Raw genomic sequence first — 23,724 nt, forward strand, 5'->3', positions numbered from 1 at the left:
TTCAACATGCTGCTTTTGGAAAACCATTCCAGAGAACAGGGAAATTGTGAAACATCTCAAAGGGGAACAATGCTATTCAGGAAGGTCCTGGGGCCCAGGACTGGAGTTCTGGCTCAGACAAGAAGCATGCAAATATGGACACGACCCCTGGGGGGCAGTAGAGACCCATCCTCCACTGTAAGTTCGCCAACTTCCGCTGGGAAGGTTCCACACCCAAGGTGTGGTGCCAACACGTGGGGGTGGGGGTGTCTGGTCAAAGCAGGAACACAGGCAGAGGCAAGCCCTGCGTTCACAGCCTGCCTCTGTGCTCACTAAGAGGACTGTGATGTGCATGTCAGTTCTCTTCTCTGAACCTTTTTCCGGTTCTGTGTGAGGCCACCCACAGGCGCACATGATTCCCTCAGCGAATCTACAGCAGAGCACAAGGGCAGGGCCTGACCCACACAGGTCCCAACACTGCCCCCTGCTTTTCCTCACCAATTGCTGAGGGAAGAGCAAAGCTCATGAAGGGATACCATCATGGGGGGGGGGGGGGGGGCGGGGGCGCTTTCTAACCTCAAGTAAGGGAACATCACTGCGTTACCTTTAATATGGTCCCCATGAGTCTGGGGAGGGTCTGGTCTCTCTCTTCTGGTACCAAGAAAAGGAACTAGGCATGGGTGAAAATAATGGCAAACTTTATTGGCATAAATCACAGGAACTGACATGGGGAAAAGCCAGGTTAGAAGTTTACAGAGGAAAAAAATAAAATCATCAAATAACCATTGACCCAGAGGGTGGACCCCAGAAACCCCAGTCCCCCTAGGGGAGGGGCCTGGGGCAGGTCACTGTAAACAGAGCAATAAGGCCTATGGGTAGAAGTGGAGACTTCAGACCTTTGGAGGGGCCTGGTTGACCTCCTCAGACCGGGGCTGCTCCCCGTTCCACCTCAAAGGAGGTAACCCTCTCCTGAGACCCCCGCATGCTCAGCCTCTGCTATGAGGCTAGTGGAGTGGTCTGGATCTTCCTCACTTTAGACCCCATTGGGGCCCCTTTCTGCTGACCCAGAACCCCAGGCTTGCCTGCTCCTGTTTCATCCATGGGATCCAGAGCTCTGGAGGCGTCCCACTACTTTTAGCAGGATCCTGTCCCTCTGCCCAGAGTCCTATCGGGCCCCCTTGCAAACCCCTGGGCCCTTTTCCCCAGACCTCCCGTCTCCAGGAAGGGCAGGAAGATTGGGGAAATGACGGGCCCAGTGGAATCAACAAGACCCACGGTCAACACCAGATACCAGCTTTCCTCAGAAGACAGAAGAGCCACAGAAAAGCGATGAGGAGGCTGAGAATATTCGGTGGGTTCTCTTTGCTGCCAAAAAGTTCACAGGGGAGCAAATGCTCCTGATGGCTTACTCAGACAGGAATCAGCACCCCCAAAGTGTACTTTCCCCTTCTCCTCCCTCAGGAATAGGACAGATGAGGTTCAGAATTCTAGGCCCCAAAGGGCAAGACACCCTGAGACCAGTTTCAGTTAAGAGCTTGCTGGCCCAGGTAGTATCCAGGAAGGGGTTTTAAAATACAGCAGTTTATAAAACGGTCCTGGTGAGCTGTGAAGTTAAGGAAGGGGAGTCAGAGAGCTGCTCCCCGTTCACCTGCTTATGCTAAGAAAAAATAAAATAACAAATTGCTTCCCCACCCCCAAGCCCTCAGTACAAGGCAAACCCCACACCACAGCCATTGTCACAACAGGACCAGTGGCCATGGATGAGGAGAGTACAAAAGGGGATATCTTTAAAATCTCTTCAAAATCATTTTGTATAGAGAAGTAAAAGCAACTCAGACGATATGAATTCAAACCTCAGTGTAGAAATCTATCAAAGTCGGTACAGTGTCCAGGCACGGGGGGAAAACTCCCCACCTCACGCCATCCCAGAGACGGAGGAAGTGACTATAAAACATTATTGCTGGAGAGGCCTTTCTCAGTAGAACCAGAGCAGTTATGGGGGTTCAGGGGGGCAGTGGCCCAGGCCTGGGGAGACCGGAAGGGCAGGAGCACAAGAAACCTTCCGCGGCCCCTCAAACACTTCCACCCTTGGATAGATGAATTTATGCTGGCATTGTCTGAAGGGAGCCGGTATCCCCCAATACTCTCAGGACAAGGACAATTAGGTCAGGATCGGGGAAGAAGGATAAAAAAAGACCCCATCTGACCCTGCCTGCCCTTGCCCCTGGCTCCACTGCCAAAGTATGAGTAAGAGATGGCTCCAGTGTGGGGTGCTGGCCTGGCCAGGCGGGTTGGCAGGGACACACATGGCGCAGGGCGGGGCCCTCCAGCCTCCACTCCGGGGAGGACGAAGAGCTGCCGGCCTGAGGAGGGCTGCAGGAGGAGGAAGGCCCAGAGGCTCTGGCAGGGGAAAGAAGAGCAGGGCCTCTCGCCATCCTGCACCAGCCGAGGGTACGGGTTCCAGTTTCGGTCGGGTTTGCCCCTTCACCCCCGGGCAAGGCCTCTGGGTCACAGTAGCAGTTGGGGAGGCTGGGCCAGGGCAGGGGGGGCCATGAAGGGCGCCTAGCAGAAGAGCTTGAGGAAGCAGTTCTGACAGTAAGGCTTGTCGTTCTGCTCCTTGAAGGTGCCCTTGTTGAGCTGCTTGAGGCAGAAGGCACAGACGAAGTGCTCTGGGTGGAACTTCTTGGCCATGGCGGTGATGCAGCGGCCCGTGATGGGCTTCTGGCAGCCCGAGCAGAGTGAGCCTCGACGTTCGTGGTAGTGCACCTCACAGTAGGGCTGCCCGTCGTGCTCAAAGAAGCTGCCGTTGACAAAGGGCGTGAAGCACTCCTGCCAGGCAGAAGAGGGGGCGGGGCGGAGGGCGGGGGGCTCAGGCCAGGGCTCCAGGCTGAGACAGCCGCCACCATCAGGCTCACGACTCCCACTGGCTAAGTACTTCCTATGTGCCAAGTGCTGCACTAAACACTTACTGCATTCTCCCAACAGAGGAGGCAACTGAGGCCTGGAAGTCCAGTGACTTACCTGAGGTCACACAGCTACTAATAAGCTGCACAGCCTGGATTCAAAGAGAGGTCTGACTCCTGGGCAGGTGGCTGAACACTGTGCCCAGAAACCAACCTGCATACTTGGGTATAAAAGGCACTGAGGAGTCCTGAGGTGAGCAGTGTTTCCCAAAGTTATCTGGTCCGAGAGCCCTTGTTGGATCCCTAACGTCTGTGGACTCCCATTACCCCCAGAATACAGTCTGGAGACCACTGCCTGTTTCCACTGAAGCTGGTACTGCATTATCTCATTTCATTCTCACATGCCCTTCTGCTAAACATGACGGGTCCCAGGGCTGCCACACAGGACAAGGCTGGGGAACGTGCCTACCTTCCCCTTGGTTTCTCCTAGCCTCACTGTGAGCCCTGGCCCAGAACCCACTAGACTTGAAGAACTGTACCCCCTACCCGCTCACCCCTTCAATAACCCCTAAGTTAGATCCAGAGAGCACAAGGGGGTGGGGGGAACCTTCTCTCCCAGCTGCCCACTGCCAGCTCCCTCCAGATGAGGGAGCTCCTTACCCGGCACACAAAGCATTCCGGATGCCAGAGAGTGCTGAGGGCCGAGATGTAGTTCTCCAGGATGGCCCGGGCACAGCCGCCACACTTGGGCGCGAACATGTCAAAGTAATCCTTCCGGCAGTAGGCCTTGCCGTCCTTCTCATGGAACCCTGAGAAGCAGGGGTTTGGGGGGCCGAGTGAGGGCCTCTACAGATGGAGCCATCCTGACTCTAACAGCAGCGAAGTCTCCTGCCCCTGCCTCCCAAGTGCTGGGGGTGGGGGGGCAGCAAGGTGGTCCGCCTGCCAGTCATACCTTCGGGACCAAAGAAGGCTCCACACTGGGCGCAGAAGAAGTGCTCGGGGTGCCACGTCCGGTCAAGGGCTGTCACCACTTTCTGTGAGAGCAAAGTGTGGGATCAGAGGCCAGGTGCCGGCCTACTGGCCAGATCCCACAGCAGAGACTCATCGGCAGGACGGTCCTTCCCACCCCCCCCACCCCCCCACCCCCCCGCCACCAGAGATCAATTCTCTGCTCACTGTGCTCTGACTACCACCGGGAATTCCAGTTTATAGCAGGATGTGACATGCCAGACACACGCTCTCTCCTGAATCTTCCCATGCGGTTCAGGTCATAGGTTCTATTGTGACTCCCATCTTATATGAGTGGAGAAACAGGCTCCGAGAGGCTAAGCGTTTCTCTCAACATCACACGGCAGGAGAGGGAGGGAACCAGCACTCCACTCCACTCACCAGCGCAGGGCTCCTAAGCCCTGGAGTGTCCGCAGCAAGGAATCTGGGATGGGAGGTGGAAGGGAGGCAGAGGCAGGGGGTCCTGCACCCAGCCTGGGTTTGGATCCCAGCCCCACCATTTCCTGGCTGTGTGAGCTCGAGCTTGAGTGGCCCCCCTAGCATGAGACGGCCAGAGCCACGGTGAGGAACCGGCGGTACCCCTGGCCGCCCGCCAGGCCGCAGGGACTCACATCCAGGATGGGGCCGTTGCAGTAGTAGCAGCGTGGAGAGAAGAGGTTGTGATAGTCCTTTTCACAGTAGGGCTGTCCATCCCGCTCAAAGAAGTTCCGGGACCCGATCTCCTCTTGGCAATGGGTGCAGACGAAGTGCTCCGGGTGCCACGTCTTTCCCATGGCGGTCACAACCTGGGGAGGAGGCAGCACGAGGCTTGAGGCGCAGGGCCCTGGCCTGCCACGGAGCACCCTCCCGGCGGAGCCAAGTTCCGGCCACCTGCAGCTCCCTCCCCTGCTCCACCTCCACCTTCATCACCTGCCCGGCAATGGGCTTCTTGCAGGCCCCGCAGACCCCTTTGGCAACCGTGGCGACCCCCAGTTTGTTCAGGTCAGACTGCAGGCTCCCCAGCATACTATCCAGCTGGCTCCCAGGCTTCGGGGGCCCCCCAGGGGGAGAGCTGCTCCCCGTCTTCCCCTGGGCCATGAACTGCGGAGACAGGGAGAGAGGTGGTCAGGACTTCCAGACTTGGGGATGAGGTCTCGCAGCACCGCGGCACCAGGGGCTTTTGTCCCTCCTGGCCAGAGGGGCTGAGGGAGGCAAGCAGTACAACCTCCTCCAGGGCCGTTGGAGCCCGCAGCCAGGAGCCCGGAGCCCAGAACCCAGAGCCCGGAACCCGGAGGGTGGGAGTGGCATCCACAAGACATCCTGGCGGTCAGAGGGGCTTGAGGCACCCCACTGGCCTGACCAAGGCCCAGAACACAGGCAAGCAGGACCCTAGGCCCCCAGCCTCGGCACTGACCCCTCCCTGGTCCTGCCCTTCGGGGCTGCTCTGCCTGTCGCTCAGAGGCCAGCCGGCCGCCCACGCTTCTCCATCCACCATTTGCTCCAGGCCCTGGATCTTGGATAGGGGAGGAAACGAGGACAAGAAAACTGTTTTTAATTAAGAAAGAAAGAGAAAGAGACCTTGGTATCGGACCATTTCACAAAAGGGAATCTAGGATGAGATAAGAGGATCCCCCACACACCCCCACCACCGGCAGTACCAGAATTAGGAGGAAAAGTCTAGAGAAAAATGACCCAGAGAGAGTGGCCCAGGGAGAGATGAAGAAGGGGAAGAAGGGGAGCCAACTAAAGGCATGGACACAGGAAAGGAAGGTTAAGTGGGGCTGAGAGCACAGAGGCCTTCCGGGTACTGGCCTGGGGGCTGGAGGGGGGAGTAGGTTTGGTTTCCCTTCTGGGAACGGCTTCCTCAGAGGAACCTGCAGCAGGACCAAGGGCCATGGGGAAGGGGCAGGCAGAGAGAAGCCCCACTGGGAAGCAGGAAGACAGCTGGTATCAAGGGGCTGGGAGCGCAGACAGCAGGTTGAGAGGGTCCAGCGTCAAGGCAAGGTCTAAGGAAGGACTGTGGTACTGTCCTGACTTGTGGACGGAGGGCCAGAGGGTGTGTGTGTGTGTGTGTCTATGTGCCCGCAAGTGTGCAGAGTAGGGACATGGCCCAGGCAGTGGGACGGGGACAGGGAGGCCTGCCTGCATCAGGGGGAAGAGCGGGTCCTCGTCGGTCTGGCAGCCCACGGACCTCCAAGTGTGGGGTGCAGGAGGGGGAGGGGTGGGGCCCCGCACACCCTCCTCCCGAAGCCCTGCTGCAGCATTCGGGACCCCAGGGGAACCTCGGGCAAGAGCGGAGGGCCCCAGGGAGGAGGGGGCGGGCAGGCTGGGCGAGGGAGAAGGGCTGCTGGCTGAGGCGTCTTTGTGCTGCCGGAGCAAAGGGACAGGAGGAGGAGAAGAAGCCAGAACAGAGAAGGTTCTTCTTAGGGGAACGGGGGAGCCGGGAGGGAAGACGACCTGGGAAGAAGAAAGGAGGGAGAGAGATGAAACAGAGTGGAGGAGCGGGGAATGGCGCCATCCCCCAGGCTCCCCCTGGGCCTTCCCACCCTGGCACCCAGAGTGAGGCCAGCCTCACCAGGCCACAGGCTGCAGGACCCCTTCCCCCGCCCTCCGTCACACACCACATCTCCCCTCCAGCCATCCTGGGCAAGAGCCTCCTGGTCTGGCCCTGGCCCTGGCCCAGCCCTGGGCACCTCCTCGCTACCTTCTCTACAAGCTGCCCCCCAGCCTGCCTCCCACGAGGCTTCACAGTGATGATGACACCCTCGGTCAGCCAGTCCTCGGCGGGGGCCCCCGCTGCCCCCACTGCCCCGGTTGCCTCCGGCTGGATGCCCAGCCGACCCTGCAGCTCTGCGATGAGCCGCTCCTGGGAGGGGGTTCTGCTCAGGGTGGCGGGGTCCAGCCGGCGGCGAGGGGAGGGCTCCCGGGACATGGGGTGTGCGTGGCCCGTCTCCCGGCTCCTCCTGATCACAGAGCGGATCTGGGGGAGGGAGGGGAAGCTGTCACTGTCCCACTCTGGGCTCAGCCCAGGCTGCTCAGTCCACACTCAGGTGCCCCGGGCAGGAGGAGAGGGCAGAACAAGACTGCCAGAGAAGAGCCAAGCAGAGGTGAGGTGGAGGCAGGGGGCAGAGCAGACCCTCCACCCAGCGCTCACCTCCAAGTCACCAATGACCTTGGGCAGGACTTCACCTCCAGGGGCCTCAGCTTCTCTATCCTTGAAATGGGGTTGAAGTATTTTCTTGGCTGCCTTACGGGGTTATTCCAAGATTCTTTGAAAGGATGTAAGTGGATATTCTTGAAAAGGCATAAGGCTCTTTGTTTGATCTGTCGTAGAAAAATGTGATCTTTCCTGCCAGTAAATCTTTTAATTAGTTTTTTTTCCTGGTGTATTTTATAACCTGCTCATTTGTAGTGGTTTTGGATTTTTTGTTGTTGCTCTAGTCTGCTTTTTGGAAAGGACATAAAATTTTAATCAAGCAAGAAGCAAATAAGAACAATAACATCAGCCATGCCTTATTGAGGACCACGTGCTGTGTTCTCAGCACTTTACAGGCATTACCTCATTTAATCCTTGGACAACGATGGGGGGAAATGGTCTATTATAACCCCATTTTCTATTTTTTAAGCAGGCTCCACACCCAACATGGGGCCCGAACTCGCGGCCCAGAGATCAAGAGTCGTACGCTCTACTGACTGAGCCAGCCAGGCCTCCTTACTATTACCCCCATTTTAAAGATGAGAAAGCTGAGGCTGGTGGGGGTTTGCCCAAGGTCACACAGGGCAGCAGGTACTGGAAGCGTGGTTTGTATTCAGTACTATCTGGTTCCAAAGCCCATGCTTTTAACCATTTCACACACACCACGTCAGGAGCTCAGGGGTAGTCCATCTAGAGGAAAGAGCCTTCAAACAAGCAGGAGGCGGACTGTCACTAAGAGAATTTCCAGGGCCCAGAGGCTCCACTGGCCCCACAGAGCCCACTGCTGAACACTGGTCATCAGGGTCACAGGCCACGCTATCTTGGGTTTGCCACCCAAGCAGACATGCACAGAGCGGGAGGCTACATGCGGTTAGCCAGGCATGGCCCACACTCAGGCCCGCCGGATAGCCATGCCCCGCAGCCGTGCGAGCTCGCGCCTGCCTGGCCAGAGGTGCAAATCCTCTCAGTCGTGCTGGGCGTGTCCATGACCATGGCAGGTGGAAGCTCCGGCTGTCCCCTCTTGGCCTCGGCAGCAGCTTCGGTGATACCCTCTGGCCGCGTGGGGGCCTCGGGTCCCTGGGTGGGCCTGACCAGCCTTCCCCTCATGGGTGTCTGTCCACCTAACTGCTCCTCGTCAACTGGGGCGGGGCGGCTGCTTTCCGGCTCCCCTGGCTCTGGCTCTGCCCTCTGCTCCCGCTGTCCACATTCCTTTGTGAGACTCCAGGTGTCTGGGAAGATAGCCCGCCGATCCCTGGCCACGACAGCCGGCTCAGGTACTTCCTGGAAGCTGGGCGTGGCTCCGCTGGGGATCTCAGGCCTGGGCGCCTCCAAAGCCCACAGCTGCTCCCAAGCGGCAGCCATGGCTTCCTCTGGGTACGAGGGGTTGGCCAACAGCTCCTGGGGACCTGTGCGCCCAGCTTGGCGGGGTGGTGTGTGGCAGGGGGGCGCCCTGGAAAGCTCATTTGTGAGGTTTGGTAGGTTTCTCCAAACCTGAGTCTGGCTCTCTGCACCAAACGGCCCCAGAGAACCCTCCACAGAGGGAGACCTTGAGCCGGGAGTGTCAGGTGTCGCCTGGAGGCCAGCCAAATCAAGCCAGCTGGGGGCCACAGGAGGTAGAAGGCCCCACCCATTATCCCGGTCCTCCAAGCAGAGGACCTCCTGGGTGGGAGCACAGCCTCCAGAAGGGAGCTCAGTAGTGGATGGCAAGAATACAGAGGGCCCAGGAGGAGGAGGAGAAGGAGAAGGTATGTGGTGTGGGGACGGAGCCGGTTTGGGAGGCAGCCCCGGGGAGCTCAAGGCCACAGCAGAGGAGCTGGTCTGGAAGAGGAGAAAGACAAAAGGCAGAAAGGAGAGGAGAGAGAGATGGAAGAGGTGAGGAGAGGTTCTATCTGCAAAGGGTGGGCTTGGCCTGAGGGCTCTGAGAGCCACCATCTACACTGACCAAGACCAGACCGAGGTAGCTGAGAACCTGAAGCATGGGGACTGGCCTGCGAAAAAGACCCAGACCCCACAAAGGTTTTCCTGGGCTCCACATCCCTGGCCCCCATCAAACCCAGGCAGTAGAAAGCCTCCACTGAGACACGCCTGCGGGGCCACCCCAGTCAGAGTAGGGACAAGGGAGAAAAGGCTACAGAGGGTGGACCATGGGGGACAGTGACCAGGAACGGCAGCCCAAGCACTAATCGAGGGAGAGTCGGCCGCAGGCAGCTGCTCTGCTTCCTCCAAACTTGGCTCAACCTGGCTGTCTCCCCCAGACAATCCCAGCCTTCCTGCATCCCCCAAGACCTTCATCTTGGGGCACAGCTAGAACCAGCGCAGCTTCTTGTGGGCACTGCAACACTGTCTGTCTCAGAAAGTAAAAACAGGGGCGCCTTGTGGCTTAGTCGGTTAAGCGTCCGACTCTTGATTTCTGATCGGGTTGTGATCTCAGGGTCCTGGGATCAAGCCCCACATCAGGCTCCCGCTCAGCAGAAAGTCTCTCTCTCTCTTTCTCCCTCTGCCCCTCCCCCTGCTCATATTCTCTCTCTCAAATAATCTAAAAAAAAAAAAAAGGTAAAAACAGCCTAAAGGGTGGTAGCGCAGGGCTCCCCAAGGCCAACACCAAAGCCCAAGGGATTTGTTTCTGATGGTGGCCACTCACCACCCACAACCACTTGCACGTGAGGGTCACAAGCCCAGGCAGTTCCCATCCCCCACTGTGAAACCCCAGCTGGAGGGACTCTTGGAAGTACCCTCAGGGCCAAGAGCACTCAGATGGCTTGCTCCCCTTCTCAGATTCCCTACTTCGTGCCCCAAAGGTCTCAGGCAGACCCACGTGGAAGGGTGAAGTCAGCAACTGCTGGAGATCAGTCAGGCACTGCATCTTCTAAATAAAACATCCTGGGTCTGGCAGGCCTGGGAGTCCCAGGACGGGAGGGGAAGGATGCCTCATGTGGGACTGGCCCAGGAGCCTGAGGGGTTTCGGTTTCCCACAGACAGAACCTGTGGGGACTTGGGCCTGTGGAAGGTGTGGGGAAGGATGGAGGGAGGCTGGTAAAGGAGGCCTGTGCATTTGGGAGCCAGAGGCAGACAGAAAAGGGATGTACTGAGGAGAGACAGCCAGCGTGGGAGATGGGGCTCCAGGGCAAATGACCTCTCAGGCACAGGATCCCAGTCCCACACGGCCCAGCAGAGAATGCCCTCCCCCCCAAAGAACAACCATCAACACAGAACCCTTTGTCCCAGCCTCTTGATCCCCTCGCCTGGGTGGCTGGGAGCTGGGAGCAACCCGGGAGGAAGGAATTTCCCTGCTAAGTGCTTCTCTGCCCTCAGAGGCCGTGAGGCAGCCCAGTCCCCATGAAGCCCGGTCTGACCCTCCCTCCCCAGCATCCTGGTGAGGCCAGAGCCCCGCAGGATCCCTGGCTCAGGGTGAGGCACCCAAACACTGAGGGCCCGAGTTCCAGCTGCTCACGCGCTGAGGTAGAGGGGAAGAAGAATGTGGGGGCAGGGAAGAGGAGGGGTCTCGGGGCACCTTGAAATCCGAAAGGGAGGCCATCAGCTCGTCCAGCTCCCTGGTGGCTGAGGAGGCTGAGATGCGTGTCTGCTGCTGGCTGGAGGTCACTCGCTGAGGACTGCTCATCTCACCCTGGTTCACAGTGATGGCAGGGCTGCAGGGTGGGCACGGCGTCAGCGGGGACCCCAGAGGCCAGCTCCGTGTTCCCCCAGAGTGGCCCTCTCTTCTTCAGGGTCTCAACATCTCAGCTCTCACATGGGCCCCCCCGCCCAACTCCAGAGAAGCCCACCAGCGCCCGATCTCAGCCGTGGGAACAGAGCTGAAGTGAGAGGTGGGAGGTGGGAGAAGAGGACAGCTCGACGGGCCCCTTTCTCAGGAGGACAGCTCTGGCCCTCCCAGCCCGAGTTCAAGCTCGCCTGTTAAACAAGCCCGCCTGTTAAACAAGCCCAAGCACCGTGTGTATCCCCCCACAACACCGCATGTACCTGTGAGATTGTTCCAACAACACAGTAACCCCAAGAAGGGGTAACATTTAGTAACCACCAACCATGTGCGTTATGTGCTCTGAGCCAGAAACCATTCCAGAAACTTTACGTGTATTATTGGGTCTCATCCCATCAAGGCAGGTGGCCTTACCGCCATTATCCTATATCTTTTTATCCCATTTTATAGACAGGAAAACTAAGGCTTGAGAGACAACACTCAGTAAGGACAGAGCCAAGATCCGAACCCATACAGCATGGCTCCAGAGCCTGCACAGATAGCCACTAAGCTACTGGCACCCTCGGCATGCACGATGTCATCTTTTCTGACGGGTGGGGGCTCACTGAAGGCAGGGAGGGTGTCCACGGGACTCCACGAACCCCCCAGTGCCTGGCCAGGGCCTGGCAAACAACAGGCCCTCGCAGAGGGAATGCGTGACAACTGGGCCAAGCGGACAGACACCGGAGCCCAGCGCTGGCTGGGCGACACCTCCCCTGCCTGGGAGAGCCCAGTGATACTCACACGGGGCTGGGCACGGAGCTCTCCAGTTCATCCAAGAGACTCTCCACACTGGGCCGCACATCCTCCAGGCCGCGGCCCCCATTCCGCTTGGGCTTCTCTTTTGTCAGGGGCCCGGCTTTGCCTCCCAGTGGGCTGTTATTCTCTGGGATGCCATAGTGGGGGCTCAGAGCCCCGGGCAGCGGGGGACTTGAGTTGGCCTCATCTTGGAAGAGCGAGAGAGAAAGGCTGCTCAGCCCTGACCCCTCCGGGGATCCAGAGGCCAGCAGGTGGGCCCAGGGGGCCAGTCCTACCTGCAGGGAAGCCCGGGGGGTTATGCTGCACCGCGTTCAGTTCCAGCAGCAGGCGGTCGAGTTCAGAAAGGTTGCTGCCCAGGGAGGAGCTCATCACCGTGGGTGAAGGCTCGGCCGACTTCTGCTTGTTGGGGAAACTGAGAGAGGCAGAGGGGAGGCCACCGTGAGAGGCGCCCCCCCAGCTTTGGCAGCCCCCCAAGACTCCAGCAGATTAAGGTGGAGCAAGAGTGAAGTCTCCCCCAGCAAGAGATAGGACAGTGGGGAAGGGATGTGCTGAGAAGAGGGGAGGAAGGAAGTCCTGCCTCAGTTCCTCAACGACACACGGTGACGTGACAGCCCAGCCCTGCTACTGTATGGGGATGGCAGCGCTAAGGCCACCAGGACAGCCCAAGGCAGAATGAGCTGGCCAGCAGCCCCGGGGCCTTGTGCAGGCTGCTGCCAGGCCGGATCCCTGGCCCTGGAGGGGAAGGAGCGCACGGAGGGCTGCGTCAGTACCTGTAGACGTGCTCTTCCTCGGCGGCTCGGGAACACGGGGGGCCGGCGCCGTCCTGGGGGACGGAGGTGCTGCAAGTGTTGGCACTGGAGCCGTACACGGGTGACGGGGACTGAGGCTGCAGGGAACAGAATGCTCAGAGCCTCCCCCGAGAAGAGGAAAAGGAACAGCCCGAGTCACCCCCAGAAGGCTCCTGCTCACAGACCATCTCACCAGGGAATTCCCACACTCCGGCCGGGAGAAAGGTGATTAATACTTGGTCACTTGCCCCCTCACGTGGCCTCTGGGAGACCCGGCCGTTTCCTGGCCCCTCTCCCCATCGCCCTGATCCCATTCGTCCCCTAGCTCCCCAAGCTGCTGCCAGACAAGCTCCTACTGCCCCAAAGCCTCGGTTCCCTGTCTACCCGGCCCCTGTCCCCACCTTACCTGCTGGTGGATGAATCGGGAGGCACTGGGCTGCCACTGGTCTAGGGGGTCAAGAACCGTGCCATTGAGGGCTTCACTGGACGGGGGTGGCGGGACAGGGGGTGGCACGGCAATCTCCTGGTATGTGTGGTTTCCAGTTGGGTATGAGTAGGGGGTCTCCTCGGACAAGAACACAGGCCGTTTGGAGATGTGGGAGGTGGTGGACTCCAAGTCTGCCAGCAGGGCGTCTGCAGAGAGAACATGCCGAGAGCTGGTAGGAACCAGGGATCCTGGGAACACACCAGCCAGTGGCAGTGCCCTCCTGGCCTGCTGCACCCAAGAGTTAATGACTTCTGAGCACCTGCCCCACCCCTGGGAGAAGGAAGCCTCGGGGCAGGAAGCTATCAGCCCAGACCAGCCTAGCTAAGAACCAGCTTCTAAAACTGACCCTCTTCTCCCCAGCCCAAGGCTGAAGGGGCTGTGGAGGCTCCTGGGCTGCCCTTGAGGCTCTCCTACCTCTGGCACTCGGGCACCTGCGTTCCCCCCGACAGGGCTGTACAGCTGGCTGGCTGAAGTCAGAAATGCCTGCCTGGAACTCCGCACTCTGACTCCACAGGGTAAGGCGGGGAGAATGGGCGGGAGGGGCCCCGCGTCACGGGGAGGGGCCCAGGCAGTGCCAGGTCCCACTTAAATTCCAGGAGTTTGGGCTTTCTCAGCAAACCCCCCCACCAACTGGAGTGGTCCCTGGGGTATGGTACCTGCCTTTCTGACCAGGTAGAAGCAAAACCCCAGGCTCCGTGCTCCTCCCAAGACCCTGGGCTACAGGGTAAGGTACGTGGGGAGGTGGGGGCTGGGTCGAGGCTGGTGCAGTGTTCCCCACCCCCTCAGCTGAGCAGGGGGCAGGACTGCTCTGTAGGCTGTTTCTGCGGAAGCCTGGCAAGCAGCCTGGCCCCAGAGGCTCCAGGGCCCCGCTACTCTGCTTTTAACAGCAGAAGGGAGCCGAATCGAGTGCAAGCTTCCATTACCCTGGCACTGGACGGCCAGCAGGGGGGCCCTGGATCTCCCCAGTCTCCAGACAAGAGAACAGCTGGAGGGGCAAGAGTAGAAACGGCCGACAACCCCTCAACTTCAATCCTCCCCTCCTGAGACCCTCAACAGCCCCACAGCCCAGAGAGCCTGGCCCCAACACCACACCCTCATTCCTACCATATTCAAGGACTTGCTCACTCTCACTTTCCATGCCGACCTGCTGGGGGTCAGAAATGCTCAGTCCCTGGCCCTGAGGATATTATTTATCAGAAAGCAACGGCTGTATCTACTGCCAATCCCTAAGAACAGGCACCACGCTAGGCACTGTGTGTATGGGGTCTCTCCGTTAATCCTAAAATACTGGATAAGGCTAGAACTCTGATCCTCCCTTTACAGATGGGGAAAGAGGCTTCAAGAAGTGGTGGAACCTGCCCAGATAACAAAGCCAGTGAGAGACAGGACTGTCTGGCTCTTCAGCAGCCCCAAGCCCCAAAAATCTGGCCCGCAAGAGTCTGCTGTGATCACAACATGATGCCGTATTTAAACGGTACAACTTCCTGACTGTCGGGGCCCAGGCTGATCCTTCCTTACGCCCTGTCCTCAGCCCTACCCCTGCTCAGTAGAGGGAAGCAAGGGAGGCCCACACCTCCCAGCTGCCTGCCCTGCCTTCCCACCCCCAAGGCTGGCCCCATCTACCCCCAGCTCTTACCCAGAGGGACAGAAGGGGAGCTTGTCACAAGGCCCAGGACCCTGGGGCCAGCAGCCTGGCAAAAGGGTCTCCTGACTTCCGAGGAAAGTCAGTTCCTGCGGCCCCCTCCCCCTCCAGATCCTCTAGAAGAGTCTGGCTTCCTGTCTCTAGCAAAGCAGAACTAGAGGCTGTCAGTGTGCCTAGGTAATGACAGAAAAGGAACCGGTGTCCAGGGCCAATCTCAGTGGCCTCTGAATGGCCGCACCTGCTGCCTTGGCTTCACACGGCATCCCCACTTCCCCTGGGCCTGATTCAGCAGGGGCAGGGTCTCCCCTTTTCCATCAAAGGCAGAGCCAGCTGGAAAACCCCACAGGGCTCCCCGGAGCAGGCACCACGTGCAGCCCCAATGGGAGTAACAGAAGGGGCTGCCGGGCCTGACTGCCCCCCAGGAGCTTTACCCCGTGTTCCTTCCCTTCCTCCTCACAGCAACACCAGTGCGGAGGGTAAAAGTGAGGCACAGAGAGGCAGAGTCACGTGCCCAGGCTGCCAACGCGGGCTGACGGGACCCGGCCAGGATCTAAACTCGGGGCTCTCAGGCTCCACTCAACAGAAGACAAATGGTTAACCTATCCCATCAGACCCTCAAGGGAGGGCCTACGACACCCTCTGCCTCGAATCCCCTCCCCCTCCCCCTGACTCTAAGTCTGGTTTACAATTTCACTGGGGTCTTTTACACACTGATGCATCTGTTGGTCAGAAGGAACAGTCCTAGGGGGACAGAAACAAAACGTCCCAGGAGTTCAAGTCCTAGCTCCTCTATCTAATCTCCGCGGCCACACAGCCAATCCCTTCGCTTCCCTGAGCCTCAGCTGCCCTGGCAAGCTGGGGTTCATAATTCCTACCTCACAGTATTGGTGTGAGGTCTACATGGGATAGCAGATGCTACAGTTCATGAGAAGCTGCAAACATCAGATCTTACTTGTTTTGTGAAATTCTGAAAAACATCTTCCTCCAAGGAGGTCAGGGTAGGATGCAAAGTACTCACCACTCCTACATCTTCTATGGGTAGAATCTGGACAAGACATGACAAGGGCAACCCTCATGAGAAAAGCGAAGTAATAAAGTAACATTCAGAGTGAAGCGTGTGTGGATGCCAGGGGAAAAGCACATCAAACGTGTATCTGCCTGAGTGGGAGAGAGCACATGCATGAGGCACTTCTTCTCTCTCTGCACCCTTAGCCGTTGCTCAGTGACTACACAGGACGTGGTGTCACTGTCTCCCCAGAGCTCCCCACAAATGCCTCAGGGTAAGGGAGCCAGGAATATAGGAGGCAGCCAAGGAGGCCTCTGGCCTCTACTTTGGATTCCTATGGGTTCAGAAGGCCACTATGTTCCCAAAGCCTGCAAAATGGTTACGGGCCAAAGTCTCCTTGCAAGCTCAGCAAACTCCTCCCCTGCTTTAGTTAACAAAGGCAGCAGAGGGAAGAGTGCTCAGGGGGGTCCACTTGCAAGCAGTACTCGATGGGTGGGGTGGGTCCTCCAGTTTTCAGCGACACCTACTGCCTGGTACCTAGCTCTAAATACCCGACGGCCGGGGTCAGAGTCCTTCTACCCAGACCCCAAAGAAGGTGGAACACCATCCCCCTACCAATGTTTGTAGGATCCGCTCCAGATACACAGAGGCAGTACCAGAAGCGGGGTGGGGGGGCTCCTTCTTCCAGGCTAAGAAGGCTCCAAACATCCTGAGCATTTCTCCATTAAGTTTCTGGGTCCAAGCCTGAAACCTTGCGGACAAGTCAGAGCCACCAGGACCACCCAAGCCACCCTGTGGAAGGAAGCTCTCCCTGGGGCTTCCCATCCCTTTTCTGGAAGAAACCACCCTAGATGCTGCAGGCTTTTTGCCTCTCTGGGCCAGCTGATGCATGTCCTGACACTTCTACCCACACAAGAGGGAAAGTGGAAGTCCTTGGGTGAGACCGTCCGATGTGTGTGTGCCAGGGGGAGGGGTTCTCCTCTCCAGGTAGATGGGGGAGGGGATGGCAGGCTGGGGGCAAAGGACACCCAGCTCGGCCCCGGCGAGGAAGGCGTGCGGCCCATCCGCTGCTTCCCGCCAGAGGGCGCCATTGGCCCGTCGGCTCCCAGCGGCAGGCACCGTAACCGAAGGTAAACTCGCGCAACCACGGAATTTTCGAGCCGGGGAAGACCGGGTAGCCCCCGGCCATGGGCTCCCTGGGGAAATTTCAATCCCGAGAAAGCTCAGTGAGCTGGAGGGACGGAGCAGCTACGGGAGGAGCACAAGGAGATGCCAAACCTCCCACCCATGTCTGGGGCACACGAACATTTGAAGGCATGACCGAAGAGTGACGCAGCCCCATGGGGTCCGGAGACCCACAGGGACGCGTGCCCCTCCACAGACGCAGCGCCGGCGGGCGCCCCCGTCGCCACCCCGCGGCCGGGCCTGGGCCCAAGCAGCCGCTCAGATCAGGGGCGCCTTCGGACCGGCAGGCCGCTCGGGGGCAGGCGGACGGGGCGGGCAGGGCGCACCCGGCCAGGCCGAGACGAAGAGGCCCTTTCCCGGGCCCCAGCGACCCGCCGAACGTAATCCTGCGGGCCTGGCGGGCGGGCGGGCAGGTGGGCAGGCGGGAAGGGGAGCGGGAGCCTCGGGGTCTGCAGCCCCGAGGGGGTTGAGGGAGTTAAGACGCAGACGTCCCCGGCTGGCTGCCCAGGGAGGGAGGGGACAGAGGGGCCGGTCTGCCTGCATTCCAGGATGCAAGCCGCAGCTGCACCCCTCACATTCCCAAACCAGCCCGGGGATGCAGGACAGGGGCAGCCGCGGCCCTCCTCATGTCCCCCAGACTGTGGCTCTGGGGGACCTAGGCTGACCCACTGACACATGACACCCTATAATAAGCTAAAGAGACGCAATGAACCCCTTCCACGTCCACCTCCAATGAAGTATAAAAACAAGTTAGACTCTCACAAGCCTGGCTTCCTCCTACCCAAGCCCTGGCCATTCTTGAGTGTGTGATAAAGACTGCCAAGACCAGGGCGCCTGGGTGGCTCAGTCGTTAAGCATCTGCCTTCAGCTCAGGTCATGATCCCAGGGTCCCGGGATCGAGTCCCACATTGGGCTCCCTGCTCAGCGGGAGGCCTGCTTCTCCCTCTCCCACTCCCCCTGCTTGTGTTCCTGCTCTCACTGTCTCTCTCTGTCAAATAAATAAAATCTTTAAAAAAAAAAAAAAGACTGCCAAGACCAGAGTTGGGCAGATGCCAAGAGATAAAGGTCTATCATCCACCAGGACCCCTCTAGTGGGGGAGGGAGGACCCAGGACTACTCCATTCTCTCCTCCCAGGCTCTAAAAACACTAGATGTTAGAACGCGCACAGGGGGATTCTGAGTCACACAGATTCTGCTCAGTGAACAAGCTGCTCGGCGGCCAAGCTGCTCAGCTGGGCTGCTTAACGGTTCTTGTGCCCCAGTTCCTTGTCTGTCTGATGGGAATTCCACCATTTTACTCACAGGAGCAAGGAATATCATGAAAAAATGGATACACAGTGCTTGCTTAGCACTGTCCCTGGAAGAGAGCACACTCTCAGTAACTTGCTAACCTGAGAGGAGCTGGCTCCCAGAGAGATGGTGAGCGCTGGAAGGGAAGAGAAGGCGCCTCCCCTACCTATCCCAGTCCTGAGGCAAAGGATGAGCAGTTAGGGGCACCACGCTGGGGAAAAGGAAGCCACCCTGGGGAAAAGGAAGCCACCCTGGAGAAGGTTCCGCACCAGGTCTCCACGGACGGGGCAGGTACACTCCCACTCCTCCACCAGCAGCGCAGCGCTGAACTAGAAGAGGAAGGGTCCTTTAGCCTTCAGTAAGAGCCCACCTCAAAATGCCTTGTATTCTTGAGGCTTGACCCAGGAGAGCCCGCCCTTAGAACTCAATCTTTTCAAGACTCCACTCCCCCAACCTTCTTTCCGCGGGCCTTAACTCAGCTTTCATCACCCCAGGGCAGGGCCTGACACAGTTTCCTTAGGAGCTGACAAGCGGAAGGAAGGAGCAGCGAGCACCACCCCGAAAGCTCCAGCACAGGAGGCAAGGGGCTGCCACAGCACAAGGCCCTTCCCCACAGTCCACAGCCAGCTGTCCACCCCTGCCATTTAGTATGAGATTGGACTCTGAGAGACAGCAGCGGCTCAGCAAGTCCCTTTCCCACAAGTCCTAGAGAGGCCCCGTCTCAGGCCTGTCTACCCTGCTGGGTTCAGAACTCGGGGCAAGGGAAATTTCAGTCTCCCCCCTCCCCCTGCTGACCACCTGCTCTGGGCCTCAAGTGTCAGAGAAGAAGCTGCCTGCAGTGAGCAGGCTTGGCCCTTCCTAAGGAAGGAGCTATGTAAACCAGCAGCTCAGAGATGGTCTCATCTCAGCCCCTTTGCTGAGACTCTTCCAGATTAGTAAGGAAGCAGGATAAGAAGGTGGGTCCCCCTTCCCCCCAGCCCTGAGCACATGAGCAGTCAGAGCAGAGGTAATCTAATCCACAGCGGGGTACTTTTACTTGGTGAGTAACTCCCCAGGAATGGGGAGCTGGGTATATTTATCCTGATAACTGTCCTCGGAGGAAAAGCAGATCTGTGACCAGTAAGGGGCAAGCCACAATTAGGCCCAACCCGCTCTGCCCCCACTGGGCCCAGGGACCCAGGGTCTGGACACTGACTAGGAGGTCAATCTCCTGGAGGGGCCTTTCCTTCCAATTTGGGTGCTTGTCCACTGTCTCCTCTCCAAGAATTAAGTCCTGGAGAGCAAGGGCCTTGTCTATATTGCTTGATGCCTCTCCCCAGAAGCGGGAATGATGCAGGCTGTGAGGAGGAAGAGGAAGATGGGGAGAGAGCAGTGAGCAGAGAAAAGCCAATGCAGAGTAGGAGCCAGGATGCAAGGGTTTCAGGCCCAGTGCCTGGCAGCACGTCGAACCACCCACATGGGTCATCCTCTCTTCTCTGTCTGTAAAATGGGCAGAACCCAATTCCTTGGGAGCAAGCTCTAGGGAGGAGAAAACACAACTTCAGGTAAGACTTATATAGCATCTCCGAGCTCTTTGGAGTTTGTCTAAATCCAAGGAATTGCCATTATCTGAATCCCAGACAGGAACTGCTCTCCCTAAGGGGATGGATGAGAAACAATCAATACTTAGTGTCATTTAAATATTTCATAGCCATGCCTGGAGGTTATGAAGACTTAGCCACCATTCTCCTTCGCTGACTCATGCCTCACTCAACAGGAACTGCCATTTTACTGTCTCAGCTCTAGAGGAAGTGTGGGCCGGGGGTGACACACGGGAAACCAGGGGGACAGGCCAGAGTCTTCCAATCTGCTGCCGGGAAAGCTGGGAGGTGGCCCTTAGGGTAAGGCACTTCTACCCTGGGCTTCCCACATGCCAGAGGAGGGTGGTTTCCTGTCTGCCGAGGAGCCCTTCCTTGCGGGACTGATAGAACATGAGTGTGCCGGCTGGGTCACCTTTATTGGGTGCCTGGCTTGTGCCCAAGGTCACAGAGCACAGGTAACCGGAGACTCGAGAGAATAAAGGCCGAAAGGCAATTCCAGAAGTCACCCTGAGCTCCCGGCAGAAGCCCAAGGGCACCAGGCCCCATCTGCACCAGGCCCCCACACAGGGGCCCCCCCGCACTGATCAGGCCCCTGGCTGCTACTGAGCCTTCCCCAGGCAGTAGCAAATGGGAGGAGGCGCCCAGATTTACCCGGCACACCTCCCAGCAAGCCCAGCAGCAGGTACGAGCTGGCCAGACTGCAGTCTCTTTTCTGTCGTAACTCATCCCTCCGTCCGGAATCAGGAGGCCCCGCCCTCCCCCAGCGGTCCCAGAATCACCGTGGAAGCATTCCATTGGTCAGATTTCATTCACCTCTTCGGGTCATCCAGAAGACTGCGCTTTTTAAGGTCAAGCTAGGGCCCAACTCCAGGCCCATGCTACAGTTCCTTTAACGCCGATTTACATACAAAAAGAGCCTCAAACCCAAGAGGCTCAGGTGCTGGAAATTTTCTTAGCTCTTCCACACCCACTCCAATCCACTCCTGCAATCAGGCTCTCAGAGGCCAGTCAGTCGGTTTCCGTTGCAGGGCAGGGCGGCTCCTTGGGCCTCTCAGCCCCGCTAATCACCACCAGAGGTTAGGAGGGGCTCAGAATGAGTCATCTGCCCTACAGAGACCCGAACAGAAAGTTCAAAAGTTTGCCTGTTGCAGGGATGAGCCACGGTTTTTGCAATGTTTGTGGATTTGACAGCCATAGTTACCCACTCGTTGCCAGTCAAGTTCTGATCAATGAACACAGCCCGAGGTGGCCACAGAACGGGCCAGTGCTTCCTGATCTCGGGCAATTGGGCCATGTCCCGAATTCAGCTCTCTCCCTCCTGCCTTTCGGGTTTTCTGACAGCAACCCTAAGAGCTGCGGCCCTCCCTGGCTCCCACACTTCACTGGCGCATTAATTCTTCCCTTCCGGGTGCTTCTCTCATTACTGGCTTCCTTTCTTTTCATCGACAGCTGAGACCAGTATCCAAATCCAGGCTCAGCCCCTTCTCAGCCTTACCTGCAGCCCCTGCCCAGGTTCCCCAACTCTGACCTTTTCAGCAGACACCAGCGGTATGAAATTCTGGGAACTCCCTTTTTCGTGTGTGTCACCTTGCCCACTAGACCACACACCCTATGTTCCTGGGGCAGAAACTCCCTTCCCTTTCGCTAGATCCACAGCACAAATACCCTCATGAACCTCTCCTACAGTGAGTGGATGTGTGCCAGGCAAGGGGGGAGTCATAATGCTCAGACACGGATGGCCCTCTCTGCCTGGAGGATAAAATCAGAAGCCCCGGGGTTGGCCCCAAACGAGCTTTCACCTCCTCCTGGAGCATACTCACTGGAACCTGCCTCTCTAGACAAACTGGGCCCCCTCTTCCCTTTCCCCAGCTGTGTGCCAATATTCACGATACTAAACATGCCTCCCCCGCATCTTCTATCGGGCTATCCGTACCCCCAGGGGACACATGGAGGCCAAGGGGCACAGGAACCACCTCAGGATAAATATATTCTGAGGATCAAATTTACTCAGGAGAAAGAAATTTAAACCACTGCCCTAAAACAAGCAAAGCTACCTTATGAAGCCAAAGGTGAAAGGCAAATGAATTGTAAGATAAAAAGTAAGGCTTCAAAGAGACTCTTTGCACATGCACTTGGGGACTTTGGTGAACAATTTTAAGCAGGACCACAAAGCCACCCCTGTCCATACCACAAATTTGGCTGCTCTAGTGGCACTGGGAGTGGGGACAGTCACATAGCTCTCTGTACACCCCTGGCATCCCACCCACCGGGCAGTGTGGCAGAGGGGAGAGAAGCCCCCCCAACCCCCCAGTAGACTAGTGAGGCAGATAGGTTGGAGCTCCACCACTCACCAGCCTGGGTGGGCAATTTAGCTAGATCATTCTGGGCTTCAGCTACTCCGTAACTCAGAGAACACACGGTGAGGAATCAGTGACAAAAGCATGCAAAAGCCACCATGGTGGCTGGGGAGGACCTCCTGGGCCCTCCCACTGTGACACAGAGGAGACACTCGGTAGATAAACCCACATCACTGGTTTTCATCTCCCTTAAGGATGGGAGGGGCGGAGGTGGAGCCAGGGACAGCTGCCAGAATCTTGGGAGCTATGACAGGCCCGTCCCTAACTCAGGCCTCCTTGCTGAGCAAACCACTGACCTCACCCCTCAGTGCCTGGGGTTCAGTCCAAGTCCTCCTCAGAGTACATCAGCTGAGCCCAGAAGCCTCCAACTCACTCCCTAGCAAGGACAGAGGCAAGAGAGAAGCTGCAGGGCTCCAGCACCTCCCCCCCAACCCCGCAACGGCAGGCAGGCCAGTTCTACTGCCTGCCGGGAAGTCACAGCTGTCTGACAGCCCTGTGGCTTTGAACCTGGAATAGCGACAACAGAAGGAGCTGCCCAAGCTCCACAGAAGCTCTCAGCCTCTGAACTCCCAGAGGAGCGAGCCCAGGACAGAGCAGCCTCTGCTCAGGCCACCGAGGCTCCAAACCCAGCAGAGTGCCACAAAGGGACCCAAAGACAGGGCCACAGGGACAGGAAGAAGCTCAGACAGGGGGAGGGGGAGAGGAGTAATCCTTACGGGCCTCACCGCCCCATCTTACAGATAAGGACAAAGAGGCTCAGAGATGTCCAGTGAGCGTACTCTACAGGCAAGCGGAGTCCCCGTGAGGGCAGCTCGGCCTGACTCCAGAAGCTCATCCTCGTTCTTTCCATGACACCCCACCAGGAGAGGCGCGATTGCTTCCCGTAGCCATCCCTTGTTCTGCCTGTTGCCACCGTCCTGTGTCCAAAGCAGTCTCCGGAGCCCCTCTTGCAATCCAAAAAGGCTGGCCACGGGGTGCTGCCCCACCGCTGCCTCCTCATGAGCCCCTTGCTCTTGGTCCCCCCACCCCCACCCCGTCTCAGGCAGGGTCCTGAGCCACTGCTGAGCCCCTGGTGGTGGCCCTCAGAGCTCAAGAACTCAGAGAAGGCGGGAGGGCCGCGGTCCAGGCTAACGCGCTGCTGGGCTGACCCGCCTGAGTGTTTCCCTCCCGGGCCGCACCGAGCACTGCCAGATCTGAGTGGCATGACACAAGACGGGGCTGGCCCGCGCACTGACCTCTGACCTCTCTGCCAGGCTGCCTTCTTACCTGGATGAGAGGGAGGGCCCTGGGCCATCTGTCTGGAGGGCACAGACAGATCAGTGGCTCCTCAGCCCCCACCAGAAACAGGCAAAGGCAGCACGAGAATCATCAGGGCTCCACTGAACTCGCTGAACAGCCAACTGAGTTGGCTGACAACTGGCCTACACTCTGCAACCCAGAGTCAACCTAGGTCTTCCTTTAAGATTTTATTTTTTTGAGGTGCGCCTGGGTGGCTCTGTCAGTGAAGCGTCTGCCTTTGGTTCGGGTCATGATCCCGGGGTCCTGGGATCGAGCCCCATGTTGGTCTCCCTGCTCAGCAGAGAGCCTGCTTCTCCCTCTGCCCCCCCAACTCATTTTTTCTCTCTAATAAATACATTTAAAAAACTTTTTAAAAAAGATTTATTTGAAATAAAGGGAAAGAGAGTGTGCGTGCAAGTGGGGGGAGGGGCAAAGGGAGAGAGAGAGAATCTCAAGCAGACTCCGCACTGAGCGCAGAGCCCCATACGGGGCCCGATCCCATGACCCAGAGATCTCGACCTGAGCCGAAACCT

The 23,724-nt window shown here is 58.2% G+C and overlaps 1 protein-coding gene across 9 annotated transcripts in view; it reads right to left on the minus strand.

The window, feature by feature from the left end:
- Nucleotides 1–658: 658 nt before the first annotated feature.
- The window catches only part of PXN (paxillin), a 47,719-nt gene continuing 24,653 nt past the window's right edge, over nucleotides 659–23,724 (minus strand). Inside the window, exons 2-16 of one of the 9 annotated variants that reach the window (XM_035017132.1) lie at nucleotides 15,514–15,540; nucleotides 12,773–12,999; nucleotides 12,349–12,464; nucleotides 11,854–11,990; nucleotides 11,564–11,765; nucleotides 10,577–10,712; nucleotides 8,008–8,883; nucleotides 6,574–6,849; nucleotides 6,012–6,326; nucleotides 5,284–5,382; nucleotides 4,800–4,970; nucleotides 4,502–4,675; nucleotides 3,835–3,916; nucleotides 3,543–3,691; nucleotides 659–2,808 (exon numbers count right to left, since the gene is read on the minus strand). In XM_035017132.1, the coding sequence (XP_034873023.1) occupies nucleotides 2,542–2,808; nucleotides 3,543–3,691; nucleotides 3,835–3,916; nucleotides 4,502–4,675; nucleotides 4,800–4,970; nucleotides 5,284–5,382; nucleotides 6,012–6,326; nucleotides 6,574–6,849; nucleotides 8,008–8,883; nucleotides 10,577–10,712; nucleotides 11,564–11,765; nucleotides 11,854–11,990; nucleotides 12,349–12,464; nucleotides 12,773–12,999; nucleotides 15,514–15,540 (3,254 nt within the window). In that variant the 3' untranslated portion in view covers nucleotides 659–2,541. Of the gene's footprint in view, nucleotides 2,809–3,542; nucleotides 3,692–3,834; nucleotides 3,917–4,501; nucleotides 4,676–4,799; nucleotides 4,971–5,283; nucleotides 5,383–6,011; nucleotides 6,327–6,573; nucleotides 6,850–8,007; nucleotides 8,884–10,576; nucleotides 10,713–11,563; nucleotides 11,766–11,853; nucleotides 11,991–12,348; nucleotides 12,465–12,772; nucleotides 13,000–15,447; nucleotides 16,820–23,724 lie in introns of those variants that run through there. The other 8 variants (XM_035017130.1, XM_035017131.1, XM_035017129.1 and 5 more) reach the window with 8 other exon arrangements.

This window comes from Mirounga leonina, unplaced genomic scaffold (assembly GCF_011800145.1).
Source record: "Mirounga leonina isolate KUSES-001 unplaced genomic scaffold, KU_Mleo_1.0 Mir_171, whole genome shotgun sequence".
Classification (NCBI taxonomy): Eukaryota; Metazoa; Chordata; class Mammalia; order Carnivora; family Phocidae; genus Mirounga; species Mirounga leonina.